Raw genomic sequence first — 24,290 nt, forward strand, 5'->3', positions numbered from 1 at the left:
GGTTTTTATAACTTTCAGGATGAGCAGCATAAATATTCAAACTACTATGAGTGGACTTTGCTACGCTGTTCCTATTTAAGTTATCCAAAAAAAAGACAGAATTGAACAAGGTACATTTAATGGGATTTTTTTTTTTGGAGAAACAGATAGAAATTCATTGATGAATATGATGATTATAACTTATCGTGTTCAATTAATACAATTGTTATAAAGATCTGTCACATACAACATGACAAATAACACACCTAATTCAAATAAATTCAAATAAATGATTCGAGTCCAGAGATAAGTTGATCAGATGGAGTCCAAGCTACGCATGGTTTCTGTCACGGTAGTTACACAATTGACGATGTTTTCAACAGAAACCGACCGATGCCAACCTAGTGCGATTGATTTCAACATAGTGATGATAAAAAAAAAAAAAAAAATGTCAACATAGTGTTTTTTTTTTTTTTTTTACATTTAACGGGATTAATTTGAATCTTCCATAAAAAATAAAAACAAAAAACGTGAGTGATTTGAGACAAGAACCTCCGCAAGGATCAAATTCTAGGTTTTTTTTTTGTAGTCTGTCGCCACAAATAGATCTCCACATTACTACCCGATTAGGTAGAACCAGCCCGAAAATCGAGCAGGTACCCTTCTCTCTCTTTCTCTCTCTCGCTCGCTCGCTCGCTCGCCGTCTACATCTCTGTTTGCTTCATATGCTTAAACACATCATGTTTTGGTTCCTAGTAAATAATCACTTCTTGAATGAGTATTAGGATCTCTGATTTACGATTTAACGCAGCTGCAGTTGTAACCATTCTTTTTGGTGGCCTGAAGCATTTTCTCTCTAGGCTTCGACCCAGGGCCGGCCCCGATACTGTGTCCATTTCCAAAATGGTCACGACCCATTTACATAGAGTTAGAATACAGTCTGTTCTCAAATGGGTTTCTTTGGGTTTCCCTGAAAGCAACGTTAGATCATCAAGAACCAGTTTTTGGCCAACAGGGTACCACATTGTTCACTGCCTTAGGTCTTATGGAAGGAAAAAATTGTCTCCACCTGAAAAAGGTCCAGAATTTGGTGGATGTGAGAGGGAAAATGCTGCTCAACTTTCCCCCTCTGCGTGGAAAGAAGCCCAGGCTGCTTTACAAGAATACTTGCATTCCACCAGGAGCTTGCAGTTTGTTGAGGCGGAGTACATCAGTTGTAATTCACCGTGTTTTCTTGAGAAGTTGTTGAAAAAGGTCAAGAATGAGGCGGAAATTGGACGGTCTGTGACCAGGTTTTTGCGGTATCACCCCATCAATGAGTTTGAACCTTTCTTTGAGAGCATTGGTTTGAAACCCGCTGAATACGCTCCGCTTCTTCCTCGCGAATTGATGTATCTGACTGACGATGCCATGCTGTTAGAGAATTACCAAGTCTTGTGTAGCTACGGTATAGGTAGGAATAATTTAGGAAGGATATACAAGGAAGCACCTGAAGCTTTCAAATTGGATAATGGAGTCTTATACTCAAAGCTTCGAGCCTTGGAGGAAATTGGGTTGAGCCAGTCTACTGTAATCAAGTTTGTTTCTTCAAGTCCGAGTCTTTTGATTGGAGACAGAAGTAGGGAACTCCGTAAGGTGTTAGATAGATTCAAGAGCTTTGGGATTGAACATGGTTGGATTCAGAAGCATTTATTAGAGGGGAATTCTTATGAATTTACTCATATGCTTCAGCTATTGTGCTTATTGGGCAACATGGGTTGCAGTGAAGAGAAACTTCAAAAAATAATTTTTCAGCATCCGGGGCTTCTATTTGAGGATTCGGGAAAGACAGCGATTTCATTAATTGGCTTCTTGTTAAAATTTGGATCCACCAAAAAAGAGATTTATTCTGTGTTAAAGAGATTTCCTCGAGTCAAGGTCGGAAATTTTGTTTCCAATTTGAGGAAATGCTACAATTTTCTTGTTGAGATTGAGATTGAGGTACAAGATATTGGGAGGATTGTACATTCACACCCCTTGCTGCTTGGTTTGTGTTGTTTAAAGAAACTTGACATCTTACTTGCAGATCTGAATACTGAGAAGGAGCAGCTTTGTGATGCTGTCCTGGAGGACCCACGCGTGTTGAAGGGTTGGGTTATTGAATCAAGGGTCAAACAGGTATCAAATCTAGGGGTCAAACAGGTATCAAATCTAGGGGCAGAGGAGCTAAGATCAAGGATGATGAAGATGAAGTTCCTTATGGACTTAGGTTTTGTTGAAAACTCAAATGAAATGACGAAAGCTCTTAAGGTGTTTAGAGGCAAAAGAGAAGAACTTCAGGAAAGATTTGATTGTTTCGTGAAGGCCGGTTTGGATAGGAAAGATGTCTCAGAGATGATCAAAGTAGCTCCTCAAGTTCTTAACCAATCAGAGGAGGTGATTAAAAGGAAGATGGATTTTCTTGTTAATGGTTTGGGCTATCCTGTTTCATCTCTAGTGGCCTTCCCAGCTTTTGTTTCGTACACTATTCAGAGGGTTAAGCTTAGGTTATCAATGTATGATTGGCTTAAAGAGCAAAAGATAGTGCGGCCCAACTTGTCGTTTAGCACTATCGTTGGATGCTCTGATGAACTATTCATAAAGCAGTATGTAAATAAACACCCTAGAGGCCCCAAAATTTGGGAGAAGCTCAAGAAAAAGATTTATCCCAATTGAAAACTGCCTAGTACTTTTGACTTGTACCATCTATTTAGTGCAAATCAAGTGAAGGGTTTGCATGGAGAGGCTTTTCTAGCAGAAATCTGTGACCGTGAAAATTCTTCAGCATGATTCAGACATACTATAATGTACGTTTGAAGGGAATCCCCTCAATCCAACCTGCATTACACCAAACAAACTTGATCTAGGCACAGGTAATTGTGTTTTGAGTTTTAGTGGGCTATTTTCCGTAAGTTTTTTTTTGCAGAGGATAGGTTTTCTATGAGAAACTTCATTCAGTCAACTGAAACGTGTTCACTTGTGTTTTGATGGCATTTGGACATGTTTACGTATTAACTTTTCTTTGTATCCTTTTCTTTTCCATACCATTGTTGTTGTTTAGAAAAAAGAGGAGCATGCCGTAGGTTTGAGTAGTTAATGACTAACTTATGATGCTGATTAAGGCAGCGAGTCCATTGCAAAACTGTAACTGATGTCTGCAAAGGCTACGAGCCTATGAGAATTGAGAAGTGACCACATCACAGGTTGATGATTTCTATGTGACATATCAGTACCCCAACACCGGTTCATTGATTATATTTTGGTTAAACTAGGTTTGTTCTCTTCTTATGTGTTGCCTTACTTTTTGGGGCGACTTCTCCAGTTAAAACCGAATAGCGACAATAACCTAAAATTTTTATGACCGGTGATTGTGATTTGCCAGGATATCTTGGTCCTGTCTTTCTTTTATGGTTGGGGATTGAGATTATATCTCTTGGTGCCTTTGTTTTTGCCTGTGGGATTTCTGTCTCTAATTTACTGCAATAGGACTTGCAAGAAGGTAATCTGATATGGTTTAATGGTGAAGTAAAAAAAAAGACAAACATTTTATAACAGAAAATAAATTGTGTTAGAGAAAATCTCTACATAAGCTCTGGAGCTGACTGATTCTTTTTTCCCTCCCTAATATGGTTTAGAGATACCTTACAGTATATCAACCCAACCTAGATATTTAGCTTTGCCATAACATTTGTCCTATGGTTTGAGGTTTTTTTCACGTTGAAAAATTTCTGTTACTTTGTGAAGCCAGCTAAATAGCTAAAACCCTAAGCTCTGTAGTTTTAGCTTTCCCTGCTTGGACCATTGGTCTACGACTATATGTCCGAAGCATGAAGTTTTGGAAATGTATTTTGCGAATCTGGTGCTCGGTGTATTATGTTTGACCTCTCCAAAATTCTCCATATACAAAGTGTCGTGTGGTTTATGCTTGTTGGAGAACTCTCGATGCTAATTATTCGTAGGACATGCCCTATTTAAGCAGCGATTGACCGGTAATTTTACTGGTGCTTCAGTGATTTTTCATAAAGCTTATATTCAAAGCTTCAGCCCCTTTGGATGGAGACGTTTCATGAGAAGAGAAAGGAAAAGGATATGGTTTCTTGTGAAATCACTCATTTGGATTCAGCATTTTGGTGAGAAAAGGAGAAAAAGTACAAAAAAGAAATTTTTTGGTTTGCCCTTCCCCTTTCTCGCCCAATCTCACCAAAAATGGTGAGATTTGGTGAGAAAGGGTTCGGTTTATTTTTTATCTCATCGTTACATGTACTGCTGTGTTTCTGGTGTGACATTTCCAATGCAGAACTGTGCATTTCTAACCTTCTCCATTCAATAAGGAAACTTTATTACTTAAAGCAATCAAGTTGCATCGAGGAATGTTCAGTGCAGTAGAGACCAATGCACCTGAAGAGTGTGTTATAAGTTTTCCTACCAGATTGGTAGTAAATCTTCCTGGTATGAGTTCATTTTTTATGTCTTACCATTTTGAGGAATTTTTTTCCTACGATATCATGGTAATGTGCACATAAATTGATTTGGGTCTCTAGGCCTGTTCTCTCTGATGTCAGTTGGCTTTGATTTGAGGGCATGGTTTTACAACAAAACGTCCTTGTAGCTCCTCGGTTTTTGGAGGTTGAGGGGGGCCACTGTTTTAGTGGTATTTTGAGAGCAGCCACTTTGTGCATATATTGCCAAAGGTTAGTGTAGGGGTTCGATTTAGGAGGGACCTTGACCTGAGTTAGTATTCCTCTTCCGCTGCTCTGTTCCTCCGCCTCTGAACCTGCAACAAGTCACTAAGGCTGGAATAGCCTAGTGACCCTCCGACGATCAAGTTAGATGTAAGGAGAGATGTTTTAGGTCTAGGGCTAGGGAAAGATGGCATACCTCTCAAAGATGAATATCCCTTTGTATTTATAGACCTAGGTTTACTTGGCCTCCAAGCTAGCGCGTGGAGGTCACGCTTAGGTAACTGCCTCGGATGACATCATAGATGACGCACTGGATAAGACGGTTACGAAGCACATGGCCAGACCTGGCCCTCATGATCCTTTCCGCCACGCGTCGCTCTTGGTCCCCTCTTGCTATGCAACATTCTTCCAAGAGGTTTTAACGGAATGCACACTTCGGTGTTTAACCGAAGCGTAAACAGGAGACTTGATACCAACCGAGTAATGAAGAAAGATATACACAGGCCCGTGCTGATATGAGGCCTCGGTTAATGATGGTCCGGTTAGATTACCGAGGCCATGACCGAAGCCTCCACAATTAGGTTTGTCTCCAATCATTCCCGCCCATACCCCCAGTGATTGGGGACTAGATGGGTTATGTTATGTTGTTGTTGTTGTATTCATGATATCATAGGAATTGTTGATGGATTTATTTTTAAGAGCACAGTTCGTCACTTCATAATCGTGGACTAGGATTAATCTTCCAGCATCGACTAGTGATTCGTGAATGTATAATGTTTCTTTATCGTTTGATAAAATTAAGAGATCGTAGTATAGGACTAGGTGGGAAGATTTCCCTAGTTGAAATGCACTCTCCAGTTTATGTCGTTCTTTTCTTTTTCTTTTGACGTTTATAGAAGACTTTCATAGTTCTAATGTTCTCTCCTGTTTCGTTTTTTCTTTTCTTCATATTTAGGTTCGTTAGCCCTGTCAAGTAAAATTGATTTGGTCGCCAAACGAAGTTACTTTTGTAACAAAACCAGACTAATCACACCTTCTTCCAGATCAAAAGAAAAGATTAGACACCGGCTTCTTATGTTTGCCAGATGATTTTCATATTTCAGTCCTGCGCTTAGATGAACCAATAATTGATGTATGATTATAGTTGAGCCCATAGACATAATTCCTCTTGCTCTTAGGTACCAATTGCTTTGACATCATTTGTTGATCATTCCCCCTGCCTTTATGGCTACATGGGTGCAAAGGGAGATGAGCTCCTTATGAAGTTACCTTCAGTCTCTTGTTTCGTTGAGCATGGAACGAGGATATTGTTCCCACGTTTATCGATGCACACATCGTAACAGCCGTTCGAGATTCGAATCATCAACATCCACCTAACTCTCTATTTTAATGGAGACTGAATCACAGGCGGCCGGCTCAACCCATTGGCCGCTTAGTCCATCAAGACCGTTTTTCCTACCAAAGACCCGAATTGTCCGATGACATAATATTGTATTAATAGCTAGGTCCCGATTTGATGTTCATCTTGCGGCTTAGGAAAAACTTGGAAATTCTACTCCCAGGAGTCTATAACTAGATTAGAGTACTTGAAATCCAGAAAAGCTATGAGTACCGACCATGGGGAGGGAAACCGTACAGACGGCCGTCGGCGGGCCGTCTCCGGCCATCGGATACACGAAAAATGGGTGATTGGATCAAGCACCCTACACACCTCGGATGCCGTTGATTCCCGCGCAAGCCCCATCGGTTTTTTTTTTTAGAATTTTTGGACGGCTCGAATCTGCCGTCCGGTGGCCGGAGACGGCCCGCCGACGGCCGTCGGTACGGTTTCCCTCCCCATGGTCGGTACATATAGCAACTCTCCTTGAAATCTAAGCATTCGACTTCGAGTAGTTTATGATGATGAGTTAAGCGCGAAAATGGGGACAGTTGTTTTGTGCTCTTGTTTTTGAATGGACTACTAACCTACTAGTCAAAGTAAGGGACTAAGAGAGTGTTCATGATTGGAAGTGGTTGGACCTAAATAGAATTTAAACCAAGAAGTTACTACAAAGTGAGTTAAGTTCATCTTGTTATCTTGAATGTTTGGATTATTAGGTTTCCACTAAATTAGTTCTCTTCTGGACCTCTTTTTGTTTTTTGAACATAGGTCGAGATTTGGGGGGCGGAAAACTTTAATTAGGCACTTGCTGACTAGAGAAGTTCGCCCTTGGCCTTTTATATTCATACACATACACTCAAACTTTTTGATGTGTGAAGTAGTCAGCCCCGCGTCGCAAGCCCAAGAGCCTCACTGACCAGAAGAGGATGGGCATCATGATGTGTCATTGGAAGGCCCTCGTATGGCGCTTCGAGCTTATTGGTCTTTTTTGAACACAAGATAGGATCCATAAGAAAATTACATTCAGGCAATGGCTGACTAGAGAGGTTCTTTATGACCAGAAAGCCCATCTGGACCTCGTTTGGCAACGGCTTTTGAGCTATTTTTCTTTAAAAAAAATTAAGCACATTTTTTTAATGTCTTTACCTATGTTGTTCCGGACAATCAATTTTTGTCTAACTTTTTTATGTGATTGGGAAAATGCAGATGAAGTAAAACTGATCGGAAGATGAGGATAATGGCACCAATGCCTGAAGGCTTTAGGTTTAGTTATGGGCTCGTTCCGCTAAGAAAAATATAAGTACTCTTATATTTCAAATAAGTACTTTTTATTTGTATTAAAGATGTTGTATTGTGAGATAATGATATGTCTTGTAAAGCTAGAAATAAGTATTTAAAAAATAAAAATCTTAGCGAAACGGACCTGAGTAGACCATGATTCCAGTCTAGGCCGCCATGCCATTTGCTATGGAAATTTTTTTTTTTTGAGCCTATTACTCTCAGATTTTATAAATAAAAAAAAACACACAATTCCTATTACTCGGGAAAATTTCAGTGGGAGACTCCAATATTCGAGAAACCCAACGAAAACTAGAAATATATTTTCTGGCTCTACTTTTATGTGAAAACTACTTTACTTCTATCTATCTTATGTAAAATTGCCAAATAAATCTTTCATTTAGAGCATCCACACCGGACTCTATATTTTTTGGACCAATTTACACCTCAAAGAGCTACTTTATTACTTTAGTTATCCATTTTTAAAATATCTACTGCATCAGACTCTTTACTCCCATTATCTTTTCAATTAAAATATTAAAACTCACGCCAAATGTCTACTAGAAGGCCACCTGGAAGGCCAAATGTCTACTGGAATTGGAAGGCCACCCGGAAGGCCAAATGTCTACTGGAATTAGAAGGCCACCCAAACACGGCAGCGATCGTGATGCTAGCCGAAGACTTGTGATCATTCCAAGGACAGATCGTGTTCGCCGGCGATGACGGAATTCCTCGATTTTGCAAGCCTGCGGCTTCAACTTGAGGTTGCCTGGCCTTCTCTGCTCCCACAGGAAATGCAAGGACCTCCTCGTAGGGCTCCGAATTCGGCCCCCTCGCTGATAGAAAGAAGAGGAAGAACGTCAGCTTTCACCCACGTGAGTGAACAGTTGCTCGTGTATTTCAACGAGGAACTGTTCATCCCGTTACTCTAGGGGGCGATTTCCACGAGGCTGGTAACGCTAATTTTTTTTTTTTTTTTGGGGGGGGTGGGGTTTCGGGTTTGGCTCGTTACTATAATTTTCAAGGTCATGTGGCGACCTTGATGCGGATGCTTAGTAGCTATTCTATAACTTTTCAACAACAAAGAAAAAAAGGCTATTTTATGTAAAAATCTACAGTAATGAAAAAGAAAAAGTTCGGTTTCATAAGTGGATAGTGAGAATCACTCTCCCGCTAAAAATCTTAGCCGTCCATCTACCTTGGAGGACAATAAGCATGTTGGCCCCATCCGGATCGTCCATGCTCGGCTCAGATTTTCATCTTGACAATGAACGAATAGATGATTGAGATTTGTTCAGCCAAGATAAAATGTAAACTATACATTACCGAGCATAAACGATCCGAATGGAGCCAACACGCATATTATCCCCTCCCGGGATCCCTCCCGCTAGTCTTGTAGGTTATTTTGCTGCTACTGCTGCAACTACTACTATTACTTATTTTTAGGTTATTTTACGAGGGACGGTGAAAATAAACTGCAATTGGAAACTTGTTAGGCTTCTTTTTTTTCAAAAAATTTGTTAGGCTCTCTGTCAACAAGGGTTAGTCCGGTTGGTTGGTGAGTTTGCTCCTCATGTATGGTTCAATTCTTGGGGTCACGTCGTAATAAAGTAATTTATGTGAACTCCCTAATCCCGGCATGGAGGCAGTCGTTGACTAGACTGAAGAAGAGATTAGTTGAAGTGCGTGTAAGCTGTCTCGGGCACCCCTACCAGAAAAAAAAAAAAAAGAAAAGAAAAGAACGCGCTTTCCCCTTTTTGTCAGCACAACGAGAGCTGCTTTTCTCACCCCCTCTGACACAGCCCCCTCCCGACCCCACCCCCTCCTTCCTGTTTTACCCCCTCCCCCCGCGCTCCTTCTTTTTCTTCTTCTTCTTCTTTTTTTTTTTGCTTTCTAATTTTCAATTTTTCCTTTATTTGCTTTCTTTTTCATTTTTCCTCCTCTTTTTTTTTTGGTTAACTAAAATTTTATTTTCAATTAACCACCACAATACCATATTTAAGATCAACGCTCTGCGCCCAAGCTAATATATTTCTATGCTTTCAAAAATCTATATAAAAAAACGAATATATATATAAGTACAACATTAACCAGTTCAACGAGCACCTTAAAACTCCTTATTTAGTTTAGAGCTCTTAGGGTGCCCATTGAAAGGTTTTAGAGCCAAAAATTTATTAGAACCATTTAGGATGAAATGATTAGAAAAATAACATCTTTGTACTAATTCAAACGGATTGAAAATTAAAACACTTATTTTTTAAACCGTTTATATATTAAAAAATATAGTTAAAAATTAATCTAACTATTTTTTTCCTTTTTTTCCTATATATATTAAAAAATATAGTTAAAAAAAGTATTTCAATTTTCAATCTGTTTAAACCGGTGCAAAGATGTTATTTTTCTAAACATTTCATCCTAAATGGTCGTAGTAAATTTTAGAATACACTTATTTTTTTAACTATTTTTTAATATATAAACGGTGTAAAAAAATAAGTGTTTCAATTTTCAATCCGTTTGAATCGGTTCAAAGATGTTATTTTTCTGATCATTTCATCCTAAATGGTCGTAGTAAATTTTTGGCTCTAAGGCCATTCAACGAGCATCCTAAAACTCCTTATTTAGTTTAGAGCTCTTAGGATGCCCATTGAAAGATCTTAGAGCCAAAATTTTATTACGACCATTTAGGATGAAATAATTAGAAAAATAACATTTTGAACCGATTCAAACGGATTGAAAATTGAAACACTTATTTTTTTACACCGTTTATATATTAAAAAAATAGTTTAAAAAATAAGTGTAAAAAAATAAATGTTTTAATTTTCAATCCGTTTGAACCGGTACAAAGATGTTATTTTTCTGATCATTTCATCTTAAATGGTTGTAATAAATTTTTGGCTTCAAGATCTTTCAATGGACACCCTAAGAGAATCCTGAAACTAAATAATGAATCATAGGGTGCTCGTTGAAAGACCTTAGAGCAAAAAATTTATTATGACCATTTAGAATAAAATGATCAAAAAAATACGATCTTCACCCAATCAAATTAAATTGAAAATTGAAGCACTTAATTCTTGAATTATATTTTTTAATATAAAAATAGTGTATTTATAGAAATTAAATAAATAAGATAAAAGTAATTAAATAAAGAAAGAAATTAAAAACTGTGAGGGGGTAGAGCAGGAAAATGGAGGTGGGGCCGGGAGGGGGGAATAGCAATTTACCAGCACAACTAGGTTATACTGTAGTAAAGGTACAACCTTTTTTAATTTGTTTGGGACCACAAAAGATAATTTAGCTTGGGAATCACCCTTCCCCTCTCTCTCTCTCTCTCTCTCTCTCTCTCTCCCTCTCTCTCCTTCCTTCCTTTTATGGTGCATATTTCTCACCTCCCAAGCAAACTTGTGTTCTGGATAATTCGAGATACAACTAGTTGTTTATTAAAGTATAGGACAAGCAACTTCATTTCTGAAGATCACGTATTGTGTTTTTATTTCTACAAGTAGACTTAAGTAGTACATTTCTAACTTTTATAATTTAAGACTTATTTTGTTTAAATTAATATGCAAATAGGAGTTTTTTTTTTTTAGAAGCGTGACCAATATAATTCTGTTTAAGCAACTAGTAGCAGTTGGCTTAAAATAACAACAATTGATTTTGGTTCAATTTCACAATTTCAGTATTTTATTTTTGGGTTTTTAATTCTTAAAATCGATGGGACCAGTTTTGTTCATAATTTTGCATTAAAAAAAAATTGCATCAATTCAAACCGTGAGCAACTTTACGACATGTTGTTACTTTATAAATGAAACAGATACTCGTATCATATGTTAAACAGGGAGACAAAATTCCCGACTTTATCTATATTCTCTCAATGTTTTTCATTACACAAATTGTTTATACATATGTAAGATAAAAATACGAGTAGGTATGCATTATGCATTACAACAAACAATGAAAATAAACGATAGCATTAGCTGATTGTGTTTGATTGGGAGTTTAGTTTAGTTTTGGTAGTGGGTGGAGAGAGAAATAAAGTAATGATTAAAGATAGGGGTAATGATTGGAGAGAGATATGATAAAGTAATAATTGAAAAAATAAAGTAATAATTGGAGAAAGAAATAGAGTAATGATTGAAAACAAAAATAAAACTAAAACAAAACGGTTAACCGAACAAGTATTTTTTGAGTCTTGCTATAGGAACCGACTAAACCCCCACCGAAATTGTACCAACGGCCACGCCGGGCCGTCTCCGGCTACCGGACGGCCGATCTGAGCAGTCCAAAAATTTTATAAAAAAAAATGAGGGGGATTTCATGGGAATCAACGACATCCGATGTGTGTAGGGTGCTTGATCCAAATACCATATTTTTCATGTATATATGTATATATATATACACAAAAAAATAGGATGTTTGGATCAAACACTTTACACACATCGGATGTCTTTGATTCCTGCGTGATCCCCTTTTTTTTTATATATAGAATTTTAGGACAGCTCGGATCAGCCGTCTGGTGGCCAGAGACGGCCCGACACGACTATCGGTACGCTTTCGGTGGGGGGTTTGGTCTGTCCCAATAGGTATTCTGGTATTTTCTCTACCTCCCGAGTGCTTCCAAATGAGCCATACTTATACGTTATAGAAGAATATTAAGGGCCCGTTCCAGAACCGAAATAAGAACTTATTTTTTGTCTAATAAGAAGCCTTGTTCCAGAAAATAAGAAGGTTGGTACTTATTTTGGAAGAATTTATATAGGTACCGATCGACCGGGGAGGGAAATCGTACGGACGGCGGCGCCGGGTCGTCTCCGGCCACCGGACGGCCGATCCGAGCCGTCCAAAAATTCTATAAAAAAAATTGAGGAGGCTAGCGCGGGAATTAACAGCATCTGAGGTGTGTACGGTGCTTGATCCGAGCACCCCTTTTTCGTGTGAAATCATATATACGAAAAAGGGGTGCTCGGATCAAGTACCTTACACACCTCGGATGCTGTTAATTCCCGCCAAGGCGCCCCCTCGGTTTTTTTTTATAGAATTTTTGGACGGCTCGGATCGGCCGTCCGGTAGCCAGAGACGGCCCGGCGCGGCCGTCAGTACGATTTCCCTCCGCCGGCGCCCATTCTCACAGCAACAGTCTTATTTTTTGTATAAGGCAACTTTAAGCTCAAAAATCATGTGTTTACGCAAATAATTTTCTTATCATTATGGATCTTGTTTGATAAATCTCATTGAGATCTTTAATACGGTGCAAAAAAATTTGAATTTTTTTTTTCATTTACATTATTTTTGAGTTTGAAAATGTGAAAGGAACTTTTTATTTGGATTTTGTGGAATGACCCTTCTTATTTTTGAATGAGAAGTTCCAAAATAAGTACGTATTTTTTAAGAAAGTTTCCGGAACGGAGCCTAAGTCAACACTATCTTCGTTCGAAGACTTTATGAATAAACTTTATACAAACAATCAGTCGCGAACCAAACTTCAAGTTAGTGTTGTGCAGAGAGGTGCACAGCATTGTGCTGCGCACATTTCAACCGTCGGATCGTGCATTTTCTGATGGCTCGAATCTCATCTCGGCAACCAACGATCAAGAGCGTTCATTGCCATGATGAGATCCGAACCGTCGGATGTATGATCCGACTGCTAAAAGGTGCGCAACATGGTGCTATGTATACCATTGCACAATATCATCCCCAATTCTTCACAAACCATATGTTCCCATCAAACCCGAGTATAACGCACTGAGGATTGAAAATTTTCTTTATTAAAAACATGTGTACACTGAAACATGATGTTGTTGGGCTCGGAGTGTTCTTATGAATTTGGTTACACAATATTATTACCTGCGACTGCTCTAAAAATAGACTTGCAGGTACGATGTCCAATGCCAGTCTTGGACTCATGAACTTGGTTACATAATGTTACTCCCTGCAACAGCTCTAAAAACAGACTTGCAGGTGTAATGTCGAATGTCATAAAAGACTTAATTGAAACTCTCTCTAACACCAATTGATTTTAGGAGAGAGAGTGAAAAAAGAGTTCGACAGATGCAGTAGATCTTGTGACCCCCTTGCATACAACTTCTTCACATCTATGGGCTAAAGTCTAAACTACCAAGATGGTCAAAGCTGAAAAATGAAAGGGGTCCAAAAGAATTTCGATTTTGTGTACTATTTTCTTATTTTCCAAACAGCCCTTCAATTAAAATACGTAGGAGTATAATCTTTTCACGACTACCTGTCTGCCTCCCATAGCATTTCTTTTTGCTTCTCTCACACTTCTCTACTCGTCCTCTCTCCCTATCTTTGCCCCTTCTCCTCGGCTAAGCTCTTCATCCTATTCAATGGAATGGACTAATCTCTTCAAATCCCAATTCATTTCTTAAATCTGTTGTCAATCTTTATTGTTTTACTGATCTGGGTCATCATGAGTTCATGCTTAGATCATAGTTTTTTATAGCTTGTATCCACTTGTTCACAGTCTTTGCTTCTCTATTGCTGTAACCTCTGAAGCTACTGATACAAGGGGGAAAACCCCATCTGATTAATGGGTTTCCAATAGTTTCTCGATTGGTGTAATCAGATTTCTTGGAATGGGCTTTGTCTTTGAGATGCAAACGGCGGCTGATTCCTACGAGGTCCATTTCATTTCTCTAGTCTCTCTATATTACTACTATATGGGATGTCTCTTTCATTTGATGTATTGGTTTCTATAAAAAGCTGCTCCCTTTATAGCTTTATTACAGGTCCCTTTTCAGTTCTCAAATCCTTGCATGATATGGGGTTTAAGTTTCATTTGGTCCTTTTTTTGTTGATAGAGAGGTTTGATGTTCTCTGACAAGCTTGAATTTCTTCTTTGTACTGGTGTTTTGTGGTAAAACCGTAAAAGGGATTGACTTTGAGTTGTGATTGCTCCTTTCATCAACCTGGTTTTGGGGCTCTTGGCGCCGGGATGGGCGCCAACCTCGTTCGGATGTATCCTTGGCGTTGTCATGCCGTTTTGCTTGCTTGCTCTCTTTGTACTTCCTTTTCTCCTCTTAATAAAATTTCTTCTTCGCTGTTCAAAAAAAAAAAAAAATTCCTATTATTGAAATGAACTTCATCATCTCTTGGTCATAATTAGTTGCAGAAATCTAAATTGATTTGATGATATATAACATGGTTTGTGTCTATCTTATGCAAAGGTTTCCATTTCTAATGGTTGCATGAGTGCTTCTATGGGTTAGATTAACAAGGCATGGATTTGTAGGTTGTTTGAATTCAATTTTTCCCTTTTGGTGAGTTTCTGAATATTGTCCACTCTTTAAAGCTGTTGTCAATTAATGGTTATGATCCTTGTCCCCATCTCACTTACATCTCCTTTCTCTTCAATTTGATTTTGTCATGTTTGAACGCTGATGCTTTAATTTTTGGTTTCGGAAAATGGTACATGGGTTTCTTTTGTTTTGAGGTAATATTCTATTGATTTCTTGTTTTTGGATTTTATGCAGTAGCTCAAATATGATTCTATATTTCTCTTTCTGCAGATATCTTTCTCAGTTGTTTCAAAAGGTTAGATGTGTTTCAGTTGCGTTATCAACTTATCGTGAAAGTTTCTGTTAATTTCTTTGTTTTTGGATTTTGTGGAGTAGCTCAGTATGCTCTTTTTTTTACCTTTGCAGACACCTTTCTCTGACGTTTGAAATTGATTTAACGACGCGTTTGGATGATGGGTAGAGGTAGGGGAAAAGTGAAGAAGCAGGCCACTATTGTTGCTCATGAGGTTAAGGAAGAAAAGATTCCGCAATACAAAAGGAGAGGAAGGCCACAAAAGCAAGTGAAGAGTGACATTAAGGAAGAAAAAGGCGAGAAACTAGAAGGAGAAGAAGCAAATGGGGAGAATATGACAAGCAATATCTCTAACAAAGAAGCAAAAAATGAGCCTGCTGTGGAGAATGGGAGGAAAAGGAAGAGGTATTCACAGGGTAAGGGAAATGCAGATTCTGTCAAAGAGGAAAATAGCACTGGGAAAGAAACTAGCACAGATGGTTCACTCAAGTGTGTTGGGTTCAGACAGAATGGGAGCAGGCGAAAAAATAAGCCTCGGAGAGCCGCTGAAGTTGGCGTGGAGTGCTAATGAGATTGCTTTTTCTACCTTCCATTTGTGTTTGATAAACCAGACCAAGTTTTTATCGGTTCATGTTTGTTGAAGTACAACTGACTAATTATATATTCTTTTGGTAATATCTAAATGCAATTTTCTTGCTAATGGGCTGTTTTTATTCAGAGCATTAAAGTAGATTGTGCTTCTATGGTCGTCCATGAAGCTACGAGCATATAATATATCAGTTAATTTCTTGTGTCATGTGTTTATTATCAGTAATCAGAAGCTTATTTCTGAAGGGTGGCCCATGGGCAATTGTAACTTGTAAGGTTTCCCCAATGTGACTTGGTGGTCACAGGTTCGTTTATGGAAACATCCTCTCCGCTTTTGTGGGTAAGGCTTCGTGACCCTAGCAATAGCAGGAGCCTTGTGCACTAGGCAGTCCTTTCTTAGCAAGAAGATTATTTTTGGATTGCCGACGAAAATTTATTGCATGTGTTGCAAACACTAGCAAATTTCTTTTGTCCTAGTTTAATTTTTCCCCTGGCAACCAATCTCGGTTAATTTGCATTGTCCTTTAACTTTGCTTCCGTTTTCTTGCAGCTTCCCTTGAGATGAGTTTTTGAACATTAAAGACCATATTAAGTGTTCAATTCCTTGCTCAAAGGTAAGAGACATCATACCACTAATCTTTCTGTATTGATATGATTCATTTCTTTTCCTGTGAATCTGTTGTGATCTCCTCAACTTGAACTTTGAAAGATAGAATACAAAGAAATTGAATTGCATTCCTTGATCGTGACCGTTTAAAATGGAAGGCACATATATATGTTCAGTCTGTACCGTTGCATAAATTACAAGAGCATAGTTATGTGTTATCAACACACACGTGATCTGTAGAAGGATCATGCTTGATATGCGCTGCATGTATATATCTTTCTAACGCTTGCATCCCACATTGTTCTGCTATTTTGCTCCTCTATTATCATCTCCTAGTCTAGTCTGTTCCTCATCGCATCAGATCGACGACACTGCATACAATTGTCATCCATCCATCTTGAACAAGTCGCACATCTTGTTGGCTTTGAAACTTTACCATGTTAGAGAAATTCAGAATCTAGTTTGCAGTAAAAAAAACCCATGAGCTTCTGGCTACTTTATGATTTTTTTTCCCCCATAATGTACTATTATGCATTAGCTTTGCAAATGGGGATTCCTTCTCTTTGGCTGTTTAAATTGATCTGAGGTGGCTGAAAAATGGTTTTCTTTGGCAAATTTAGATTTTTCCAATTCAGGTTGGCAAGTAATATTCAACGGGTAATAGAAGCCGATATCACATCATTTGAAATTAAGCCATTTTTATAATTCATAGTTGAAAAATAATGCTGATGTCGTTGCTATCTTGTTTCCATTCTTCTCATGTAAGTAGCAGTTGCTCTCTTCCTATCCTTTTCTCGAGCTCATTCATTTAGTACGCACACCTCTTTTTATCTTTTGGTACATAGTAGTAGGCAATCATGCATATTTGGTATCGGCTTTTGGTACATAGTAGTAGGCAATCATGCATATTTGGTATCGGTTGCGCACTTCAGCCGAAGAGTTCACTTCTTCATCTGGATCTCTTGGTGATGGCATCTCATATTTCCTTCGGTACCATATTTTGGATTACTTACACCTGGTGCACTTTCACATTCTCAGATGTACAAGTTATTAGGGCACTCCCAGTATCGTTTGATGGGCCACGCCCAGCACACGTGATTGGTACACGTAACTTCTTGTATCAAATTTCTCATATTAAAATATTGTTGCGGAACATGTTCACGCGAGGCAAGTTACATGTCACTTTAGGGCCAGCCTAGGTGTCACTTTTGTTGGCTCTGTCGTAAAAGCTAGTATAGTTGGCCACTTGGCCACTCTTGTATATTCTTTTGTTCGTTAATGGATACATTGTGTTGGACGCGCTTACAATCATCCACTTCGAAAATGTCGGTTTAATCGTACTCATAATCTTAGGCTGAAATGGGAAGTATTGATTCAAAGAGCTTCACTCCCCAGTTTCTGTGAATCAAATGGTGTTGAGAAGGAGATAGCGAATCTTGTAGAAACAACTTTTGGCTTCTTTTTTGGATGATGGGAGGAATCTCAAATTCCTTTTCCATGTAGAAGTTAAAAGGGTTCAATCTCACACTTTCTCCCCTCCCCTAAGTTGGGCTAATTTAGATGTGGCTCTCAGCTTATTTGGTTGTACTCCTCGGCTTCCAAGTGGGAGGTTTGGGGTTTGAATTTTTAGAGGGACGTCGAACTCCCTTTGGTGGTTAACCATTAATTTCCCACTAACCCCGACATCAACATGTAAAATTGGGAAAAAAAAAGAAGTTAGGCTAACTTGGATTAAATTTAGTTTTATATGCTATGTGATGTTTTTACATGTACTCAGTGAAAGAAAGATGATTGCATATTACGTTGGTATGCATTGAAATTGACTTCTTTTGAGCCAATTAAGTACTCTGATAATTTGTGACGGGGACCACTGAAACTCTCATGTGAAAATGAACAAGATAGCGAAGATTTTGGGACCCATTTGCTTTCTAGGAAAAATAAGAAAGTTTTATTTTAGTGTCAAGATCACAAGGTTAATGGCTCCCGCAGGTAGATGGTGGGTTTGGTTCTTCAAAAATAGTCGAGGTGTGTGCAAATTGATCCGAACATGAATTATAGAATGAACATAAGGTTAACTAACTTAGTCGTCTTAGGGCCAGCATTTAGAGCATCTCCGCTCCTTGCCTTTTCTGTTTTTTTTTATTCAAACTCAAAATCTGAATAAAACTCCTAAAAAACCCATTCCACCCATTTATTTATTTATTTTTGACTAAACTAGACCATCCCAATATTATTAGCAAACCCAACCAAAGCAAACATAGTACAACAAGAGGGGACACTACCGGTCCCAAAATACAGAAGCTAACAAAATAAAATACAACAAAACCAAAAAAGAAAAGCTGTCTGAAACCACGACGCTAGAGCCGGACCCATCGAACACACTCGTGAAGAGAGGTTGGAGAGGCCGAAGTTGAGAGGCCAGGTATGAACATAGAGCAAACCCTCCTAGATGACCTGCCGTACCAACTAGATCTCGTCCCGCCGCAGACTAGAGGTAGAAGCTGCTGCAGACGTCGTCTTCGTCGCCGATGAACTGATTCCAAGAACCAAAGTCTAGAACCCCAAACCAAGCTCCAGAGTCTAAAACTGAAAGGGGGGAGTGGGAAATATTAACTCCTTAAGAAGAGAGTCTCAACCACTTCACAACTTTGGCCCAACAAAAAGAGAGAAGGAAAGGAGAGAGGCTGGAAGTGGGGGATTGAGAAGGGGGGGGGGGGGGGGGGGGGGGGGGGGGGGACCCTCCCAGACACTCTCTCTCTCTCTCTACACTGCTTTCTTTCTACGCTAGAAGTTTACGAACCATTAGTTGATTCGGTTCTTTTGTTCAATTTATTCAAATCTATACCAAATTGAGTTTTACTCTGATTTTCACTCAAATCAAGGGAGACACAAATTTTCTCAATTTTTGAGGCTATTTACCCCTCCCAAATTTATAACAATGTGATAAATAAAGTTTTTACTAGAATTTATGCTTAGATTTGGGTTTGTTCATTGAATTGTTTCATACCAAATGAAGATTTGAGTAAAATTATCAACGGGTTGGAGATGCTCTAATGAAAGACCACTTGGGAGATAATGGTCTGAAATATCAATGGGTGAACAATAGTTATATCTGATTTCTGAATTAATGAGGCAAAACCTTGGACTCCCCAATGATGAAATCTGGCTAAATTGAAAAGATACAAATACTAGTAAGAGATTTGGTATTAGAAGGGATTGCTGGTTTGGAGATCAACGAAGGCAAAAAAAACATTGGAAGTCGGCTTTGTTCGTTTGAGGGATTTAAAACTCCTGAGTACGGTCTTTAAGAAGGGCAATGCTAGGTACAAAAGAAAAAATATCCAGAAATTACCCGAAACAAGGTATTTATGATCGGTAATAAATGTTAATTACCAGTCATAAATACCTCTACAAGTGTATTCAGGGTAATTTCTGGATACTTTTTTTTTATTCATAGCACTTTTGATAAATTTTCTCTATTTATCTCTCTCAACTCATTGCTTTCAAAAATTTTCCTTAAATTAAACCCAAAATGAACAGGGTTTTCCAATGGGGAACAGATTATTTGGCTGGCTGCCCTCTGTTCGGATGACAAAAATCTTCTTGATGATGTAATCATAGCTCTGTTTGGACAGCTGTTTTGTGGATACTGGCAGAGACAGCCTTAAATGTGGTAGGGCCAAACACCTTTTAGCCGGCCATTCACACTCTTGCAGCGAGTGTTGTGATAAAGGAACATGGCTCCAACTTCCATACAACTTAAAAAGGCAATCTTGTCTCTCCCATGGACTGGGGTGGGGAAAAAATCCGATTAAACCGAACCGAAAATCAACATAAAAAAATAAAAAATAAAAAACGAAACCGAGACTGAAAATTTGATGAAAGCATTGATTTTGTTTGAATTTTTGAAGTAAACGATCCGGTCCGATTTGTCACCATGTATTCCGGAGTAAACCGGAACGAACCGTTTGTGTTCATATATAGGTTTAATGTATGTTTACTTAGGAGATGTTTGGGAGGCAACTTTTTGGCTTTTCATTTTTCATTTTTTGCCTTTTTGGCTTTTGAGATTATAATCAGAATGTATTTTATATTTGGTAGAGTATGTACAGAATGCATTTTACAGTAGGAGTAGTGTTTGGAAGATATGGAATGAAAATGAATTATGGATTGGTTTTTTTTTATGTTGCCCCCGGTTATTAATAATGCTGTATAATGTATATAAATAATGTTTGGGCTCAATTTATTTAAAATTTAATTCCGAAATTCTGCTACGTACATGAAACTGGTGTCCCCCGTTTTTTTTAAAATTATATTTTTATTATTTCAATTATTGTTTGTTGTTACTTTTCCATCAAAAATGTTTTTGAATTATAAATTAAATTAACAATGAAGTTTAAACCAAAGTAATGGGAAAACCAAACAGTACAAGAAGCGAACGATTTCCCCACTTTCGTCGAACCTCCAGTCGTCTGCTCCGGATCCGTCTTCTCTCTTCTCGTGTCTGCTCTCTGGTAATGTCCGTATGTGAGAATTGTGAGGAATTCCAATTGACAGAGATAAACGTTCAAAACCATGGCATTTGTGGGAATTATCTGAAAAGAGAGAGGGTAGCCTTGTCCTATTGGCATAACTGGATTCGAAAATGGAAAAATGGGAATTCAAAAAGCTCCTTTTACCTCTTTTTCCGTTTTGTTTTAGAAACAACAAATTAGAAAATCTATTTTACCCAAAATCCATTTTCCCTCTTCCTACCAAACACCCAAAATCCGAAAATGACAATTGAAAAATGTAAAACCAGGCCTTCCAAACACCCCCTTATAAAAAAAACCACCATTTACTATTGCCTAACTTTAATGTTTCCTCCTACATTTACTCGGCTAATATCATTTTTTTCCTCACTATTGTATAGTCTATATGCTGCTGAAGTCACTTGTGTTATTGCTTCATATCGGAAAACATGAATAAACCAATCATACTGAACCAAGCCGAACCAAACCAAACTACTAAATATTTGGCTTAGTTTGATTTGCAAAATGTTCAAAGCGAAATGCCTGATTTGGTGTGAAAAAATTGTCTAAACCGTACCAATTCGACTTGTTTACATCCCTGACTACGAAGTTAATGGACCCCATATATACAACTTTTCCTAATTCCATCTACAGGGAACATAGGTTTTGTTATTGAATGCAGGACTAATAAAACAAACCTAACTCTTCAAGTTCGGGTTTATGTTCACACGTTAAAAGCTCGCTCCGATCGATTTATTACCTAGACGAATTCTGCTTGAACATTTTTTTAAACCCTGTTAAGTTTTCAAATCAAATTCAAAGAAGTTACTATTCAATTCGTCCAACAAAATGATGTTTGAAGAGTTCAAGGTGGTCAATATCCTCTTAATTAAAGCTTGTTTGACATCAGCTTACCTCATAAACAAACCAAGTTTGAAAAGACCGATTCTAGAGACACAACCTTCAACATAATTTTTGACACAAAATCTCAGCCATTGAAATAAATGGCTAAGATTATAGGAATAACTTAAAATGGTACACTCCTTCTCTCCTTTCTCCATCTTGTTTGCTTGAAAAGACCGGTTCTAGAGACAACGTTCAACATAATTTTTGACACAAAATCTCAGCCATCGAAATAAATAGCTAAGATTATAGGAGTAACTTAAAATGGTACACTCTCTCTCTCCTTTCTCCATCTCACCTGATCTCCTTCCCCCTCCCATCTCACCCTCTGTTTCTCTCTCTCTCTCTCTCTCTCTCATTTTTCCATGAAAGGGAATTATGTGTAGTTTCAACAACTCCTCCATCACCCAATTTTCTTTCCAATTCTTCTCTCTATAACCCTAATTTCCTCCAATGTTCTTTGCCAGATCGATGCTTCAGAGTCTGTTGACTTCTCCAACAATCACTTGAGCTCAATCCCAAGTGGGTTCATTACTGGTTCTGGAAATCTTAGTGGGTTGAGAGGATTGGATTTCAGTAGGAACATATTGTCTTATTCTTTACCTAATTTTGATGGGTTCTTGAAATTAGAATTCTTGGACTTGTGTCATAATACATTGAGTGGAACGATTAGTTCACATATGGATGGGTTGGTTATTCTGAAAATTTTGTGTCTTGGATACAACGAATTCACTGGTTTTGTTCCTACCCACTTGGGGAAATCTATGGTTTTGGGACAACTTGGGCTTCCTTGCAATTAATTTGTAGGTAAAATCCCGGAAGAAATCACGAATTATTTGAATTTGATTATGATTGTGATTGATCTTGGGCTCTTTGGGTCTATCCCTAATAGATTGAAAGAGCTTCTCAATCTGCAAGTCTTGATTCTATCTTCAAATTATTCTCTCTTTCAAGTCTTGATTCAAACAGTTGTTGAAACTGCACGTAAGAATTCTTCTTCTTCTTTTTTTATTAGGAACTTGAAGTTGTATTCTCTTTTTTTCATTTTTTTCCTTCGTACACTGATTAAGAGCCCGTTCCGCAAATGAAAAAAGTTATTATTTTTGAAGAAGGCAATTTCAAGCTCAAAAATTATAGTTTTATTAAATCTAAAAATATGCAATATGGATCTTATTTGAAAGATCTCGATGAAATCTTTTATATGATGCAAAAAAAATTGAAAAATTATTTTTCATTTACATTATTTTTTAGTTTAAAAATGTGAAATAAGCTGTTTATTTTTTAAAAAGGTTTCTGGAACGGAGCCTAAGAGAGGGAGAGAGAGAGATGGGAGGGGGGAGGGAGATCAGGTGAGACGGAGAAAAAAGAGAGGAAGTGTACCATTTTAAGTTCTAATCTCTATCGTTCGATGGCTGAAATTTTGGGTCAAAAGTTGTGTTAAAGGTCGTGTCTCTAGAACCGACCTCAAGTTTGAATAAGTCCGACTCATTTATCAGCCTTAAATGATTTGAGTCTAGCCATGGTGTTTGGACCATTATTTTACCTACTTCATGTACCTATTACTATTTTTTTTAGCGGCTTCTTTTACCAATTTTAATTACACTCCCTTCCAAAGTTTTGGTTCCTCCCGGAGAATCCAACTTTTTAAAGGAACACAACCATTACTCTTCAAAATATATAAATTTTCAGAGCTAACCCTTTTTTTAAAAAACACAACTAGTATTACTTTTTGGTTTCTAATTCATTTCCCCCTGCATACTTTTGTGTTTGAATTTAAAATATGAGGATGAAGAAAAAATTAGAAAATGGTTGAATTTTTTCTCCTCGACTTGTTAAAATGGACAAGAATTTTGGGACATTCAAAAAACAGAAAGGTGGACCAAAATTTTGGGAGAAAATGGACTAAGGGAGTAAAAATATATGATGTAATATGGGAGAAATTTGTTCATTTTTGTCAATTGGTAACACTGTAATTTGGTCCCTGCAACATTTATGAATCCTGCCCCTAGTTGCCTTGAAATGATATCGATAGTTTTGGAGATCCTGGTGGCCAGTGCCTCGACGTGGTCACGCGGGTTCGCTGTTTCGCCGGCAGCAGCGTGCCAGGGTCTGAAGTGTCAGCAAAACTCGCACCGGTGTCGAGTCATGTGCCCGTGTTGGAGGGGTTTTGCCCATCGGCGGTGTTGTGCCTACTGATAGGAGTGTGCCGGCATTGGGCTTTATGGACAACATTTCCGCAAGGATTTCATCTTGTGCGTATTCCGGATGTGAGCTGGGTGTCCTTGGATGCTCTACTACCGTTGTTGTGACTGGCTCTTATGTTCCATCGTTTTTGCCAGCCTGCTCTACTACCTTTGCTGCGACTAGCTCTTATGTTCTATCCTTTTCGCCAACCTGCTCTACTACCTTTGCTGCGACTGGCACTTATGTTCCATCGTTTTCTACAGTAAGTGTAATTGAATCTGTAAATGATACAGGTGCTCGCGTCTAGATTTTGGTTGTTTTGGTTTACTCTTGTATTTTGTGATGAAACCTATATTGCCTCCGGGCTTTCCATGTTAATGGATTGAATCGTTTCAAAAAAGACAAAAAATACTCTACTATGGAACCTGAGGTGTAAATTGTCGGGTCTTCGTTGTTTTGTTTGGTCTCTGTCAAGTTTGTAGTTTGTCCTTGTTGTGATTTGGTTGTTGCCTTGTTGGATGGCATCCCTATGATTGTACCATCTTTTTATCAATGAAGTGTCCATTTCCTAAAGCAAAAAAACCTGGGCCACAAACGTCAGGCTACTAATTACT

General features: G+C 38.2%; 2 protein-coding genes and 1 non-coding gene across 4 annotated transcripts; all 3 read left to right on the forward strand.

The window, feature by feature from the left end:
* The first annotated feature begins 504 nt into the window (after window positions 1-504).
* On the forward strand, window positions 505-3,216 carry LOC131323224 (transcription termination factor MTEF18, mitochondrial-like). Its single transcript, XM_058354916.1, has one exon. The coding sequence runs from the start codon at window positions 754-756 to the stop codon at window positions 2,671-2,673; it is 1,920 nt and encodes a 639-aa protein (XP_058210899.1). The 5' UTR covers window positions 505-753; the 3' UTR covers window positions 2,674-3,216.
* Window positions 3,217-4,492: 1,276 nt separating this feature from the next.
* LOC131324964 (small nucleolar RNA snoR100) lies at window positions 4,493-4,597 on the forward strand. Its single transcript, XR_009199543.1, has one exon. It is a non-coding gene; the product is annotated as a small nucleolar RNA snoR100 (small nucleolar RNA).
* An 8,851-nt stretch (window positions 4,598-13,448) lies between these two features.
* Window positions 13,449-17,131, forward strand: LOC131322525 (uncharacterized). Of its 2 annotated transcripts, XR_009198870.1 has the most exons (5): window positions 13,449-13,973; window positions 14,826-14,886; window positions 14,997-15,811; window positions 16,022-16,085; window positions 17,117-17,131. XR_009198870.1 is itself a non-coding variant. In XM_058353872.1 (2 exons), exon 2 carries the CDS (start codon window positions 15,041-15,043, stop codon window positions 15,449-15,451), a length of 411 nt encoding a protein of 136 aa, XP_058209855.1. In that variant the 5' UTR covers window positions 13,565-13,973; window positions 14,997-15,040; the 3' UTR covers window positions 15,452-15,583. The 2 variants fall into 2 exon arrangements, 1 of the variants encoding a protein (XP_058209855.1); XM_058353872.1 differs by lacking the exons at window positions 14,826-14,886; window positions 16,022-16,085; window positions 17,117-17,131 and having other exon boundaries at window positions 13,565-13,973; window positions 14,997-15,583.
* The last annotated feature ends 7,159 nt before the right edge of the window (window positions 17,132-24,290 follow it).

The sequence above is a fragment of the Rhododendron vialii genome, chromosome 4a, assembly GCF_030253575.1.
Source record: "Rhododendron vialii isolate Sample 1 chromosome 4a, ASM3025357v1".
Taxonomy (NCBI): domain Eukaryota; kingdom Viridiplantae; phylum Streptophyta; class Magnoliopsida; order Ericales; family Ericaceae; genus Rhododendron; species Rhododendron vialii.

Coding starts and splice junctions, on each gene's coding strand:
- LOC131322525 (XM_058353872.1), top strand. CDS start 15,041: ATGATGGGTAGAGGTAGGGGAAAAGTGAAGAAGCAGGCCACTATTGTT.
- LOC131323224 (XM_058354916.1), top strand. CDS start 754: ATGAGTATTAGGATCTCTGATTTACGATTTAACGCAGCTGCAGTTGTA.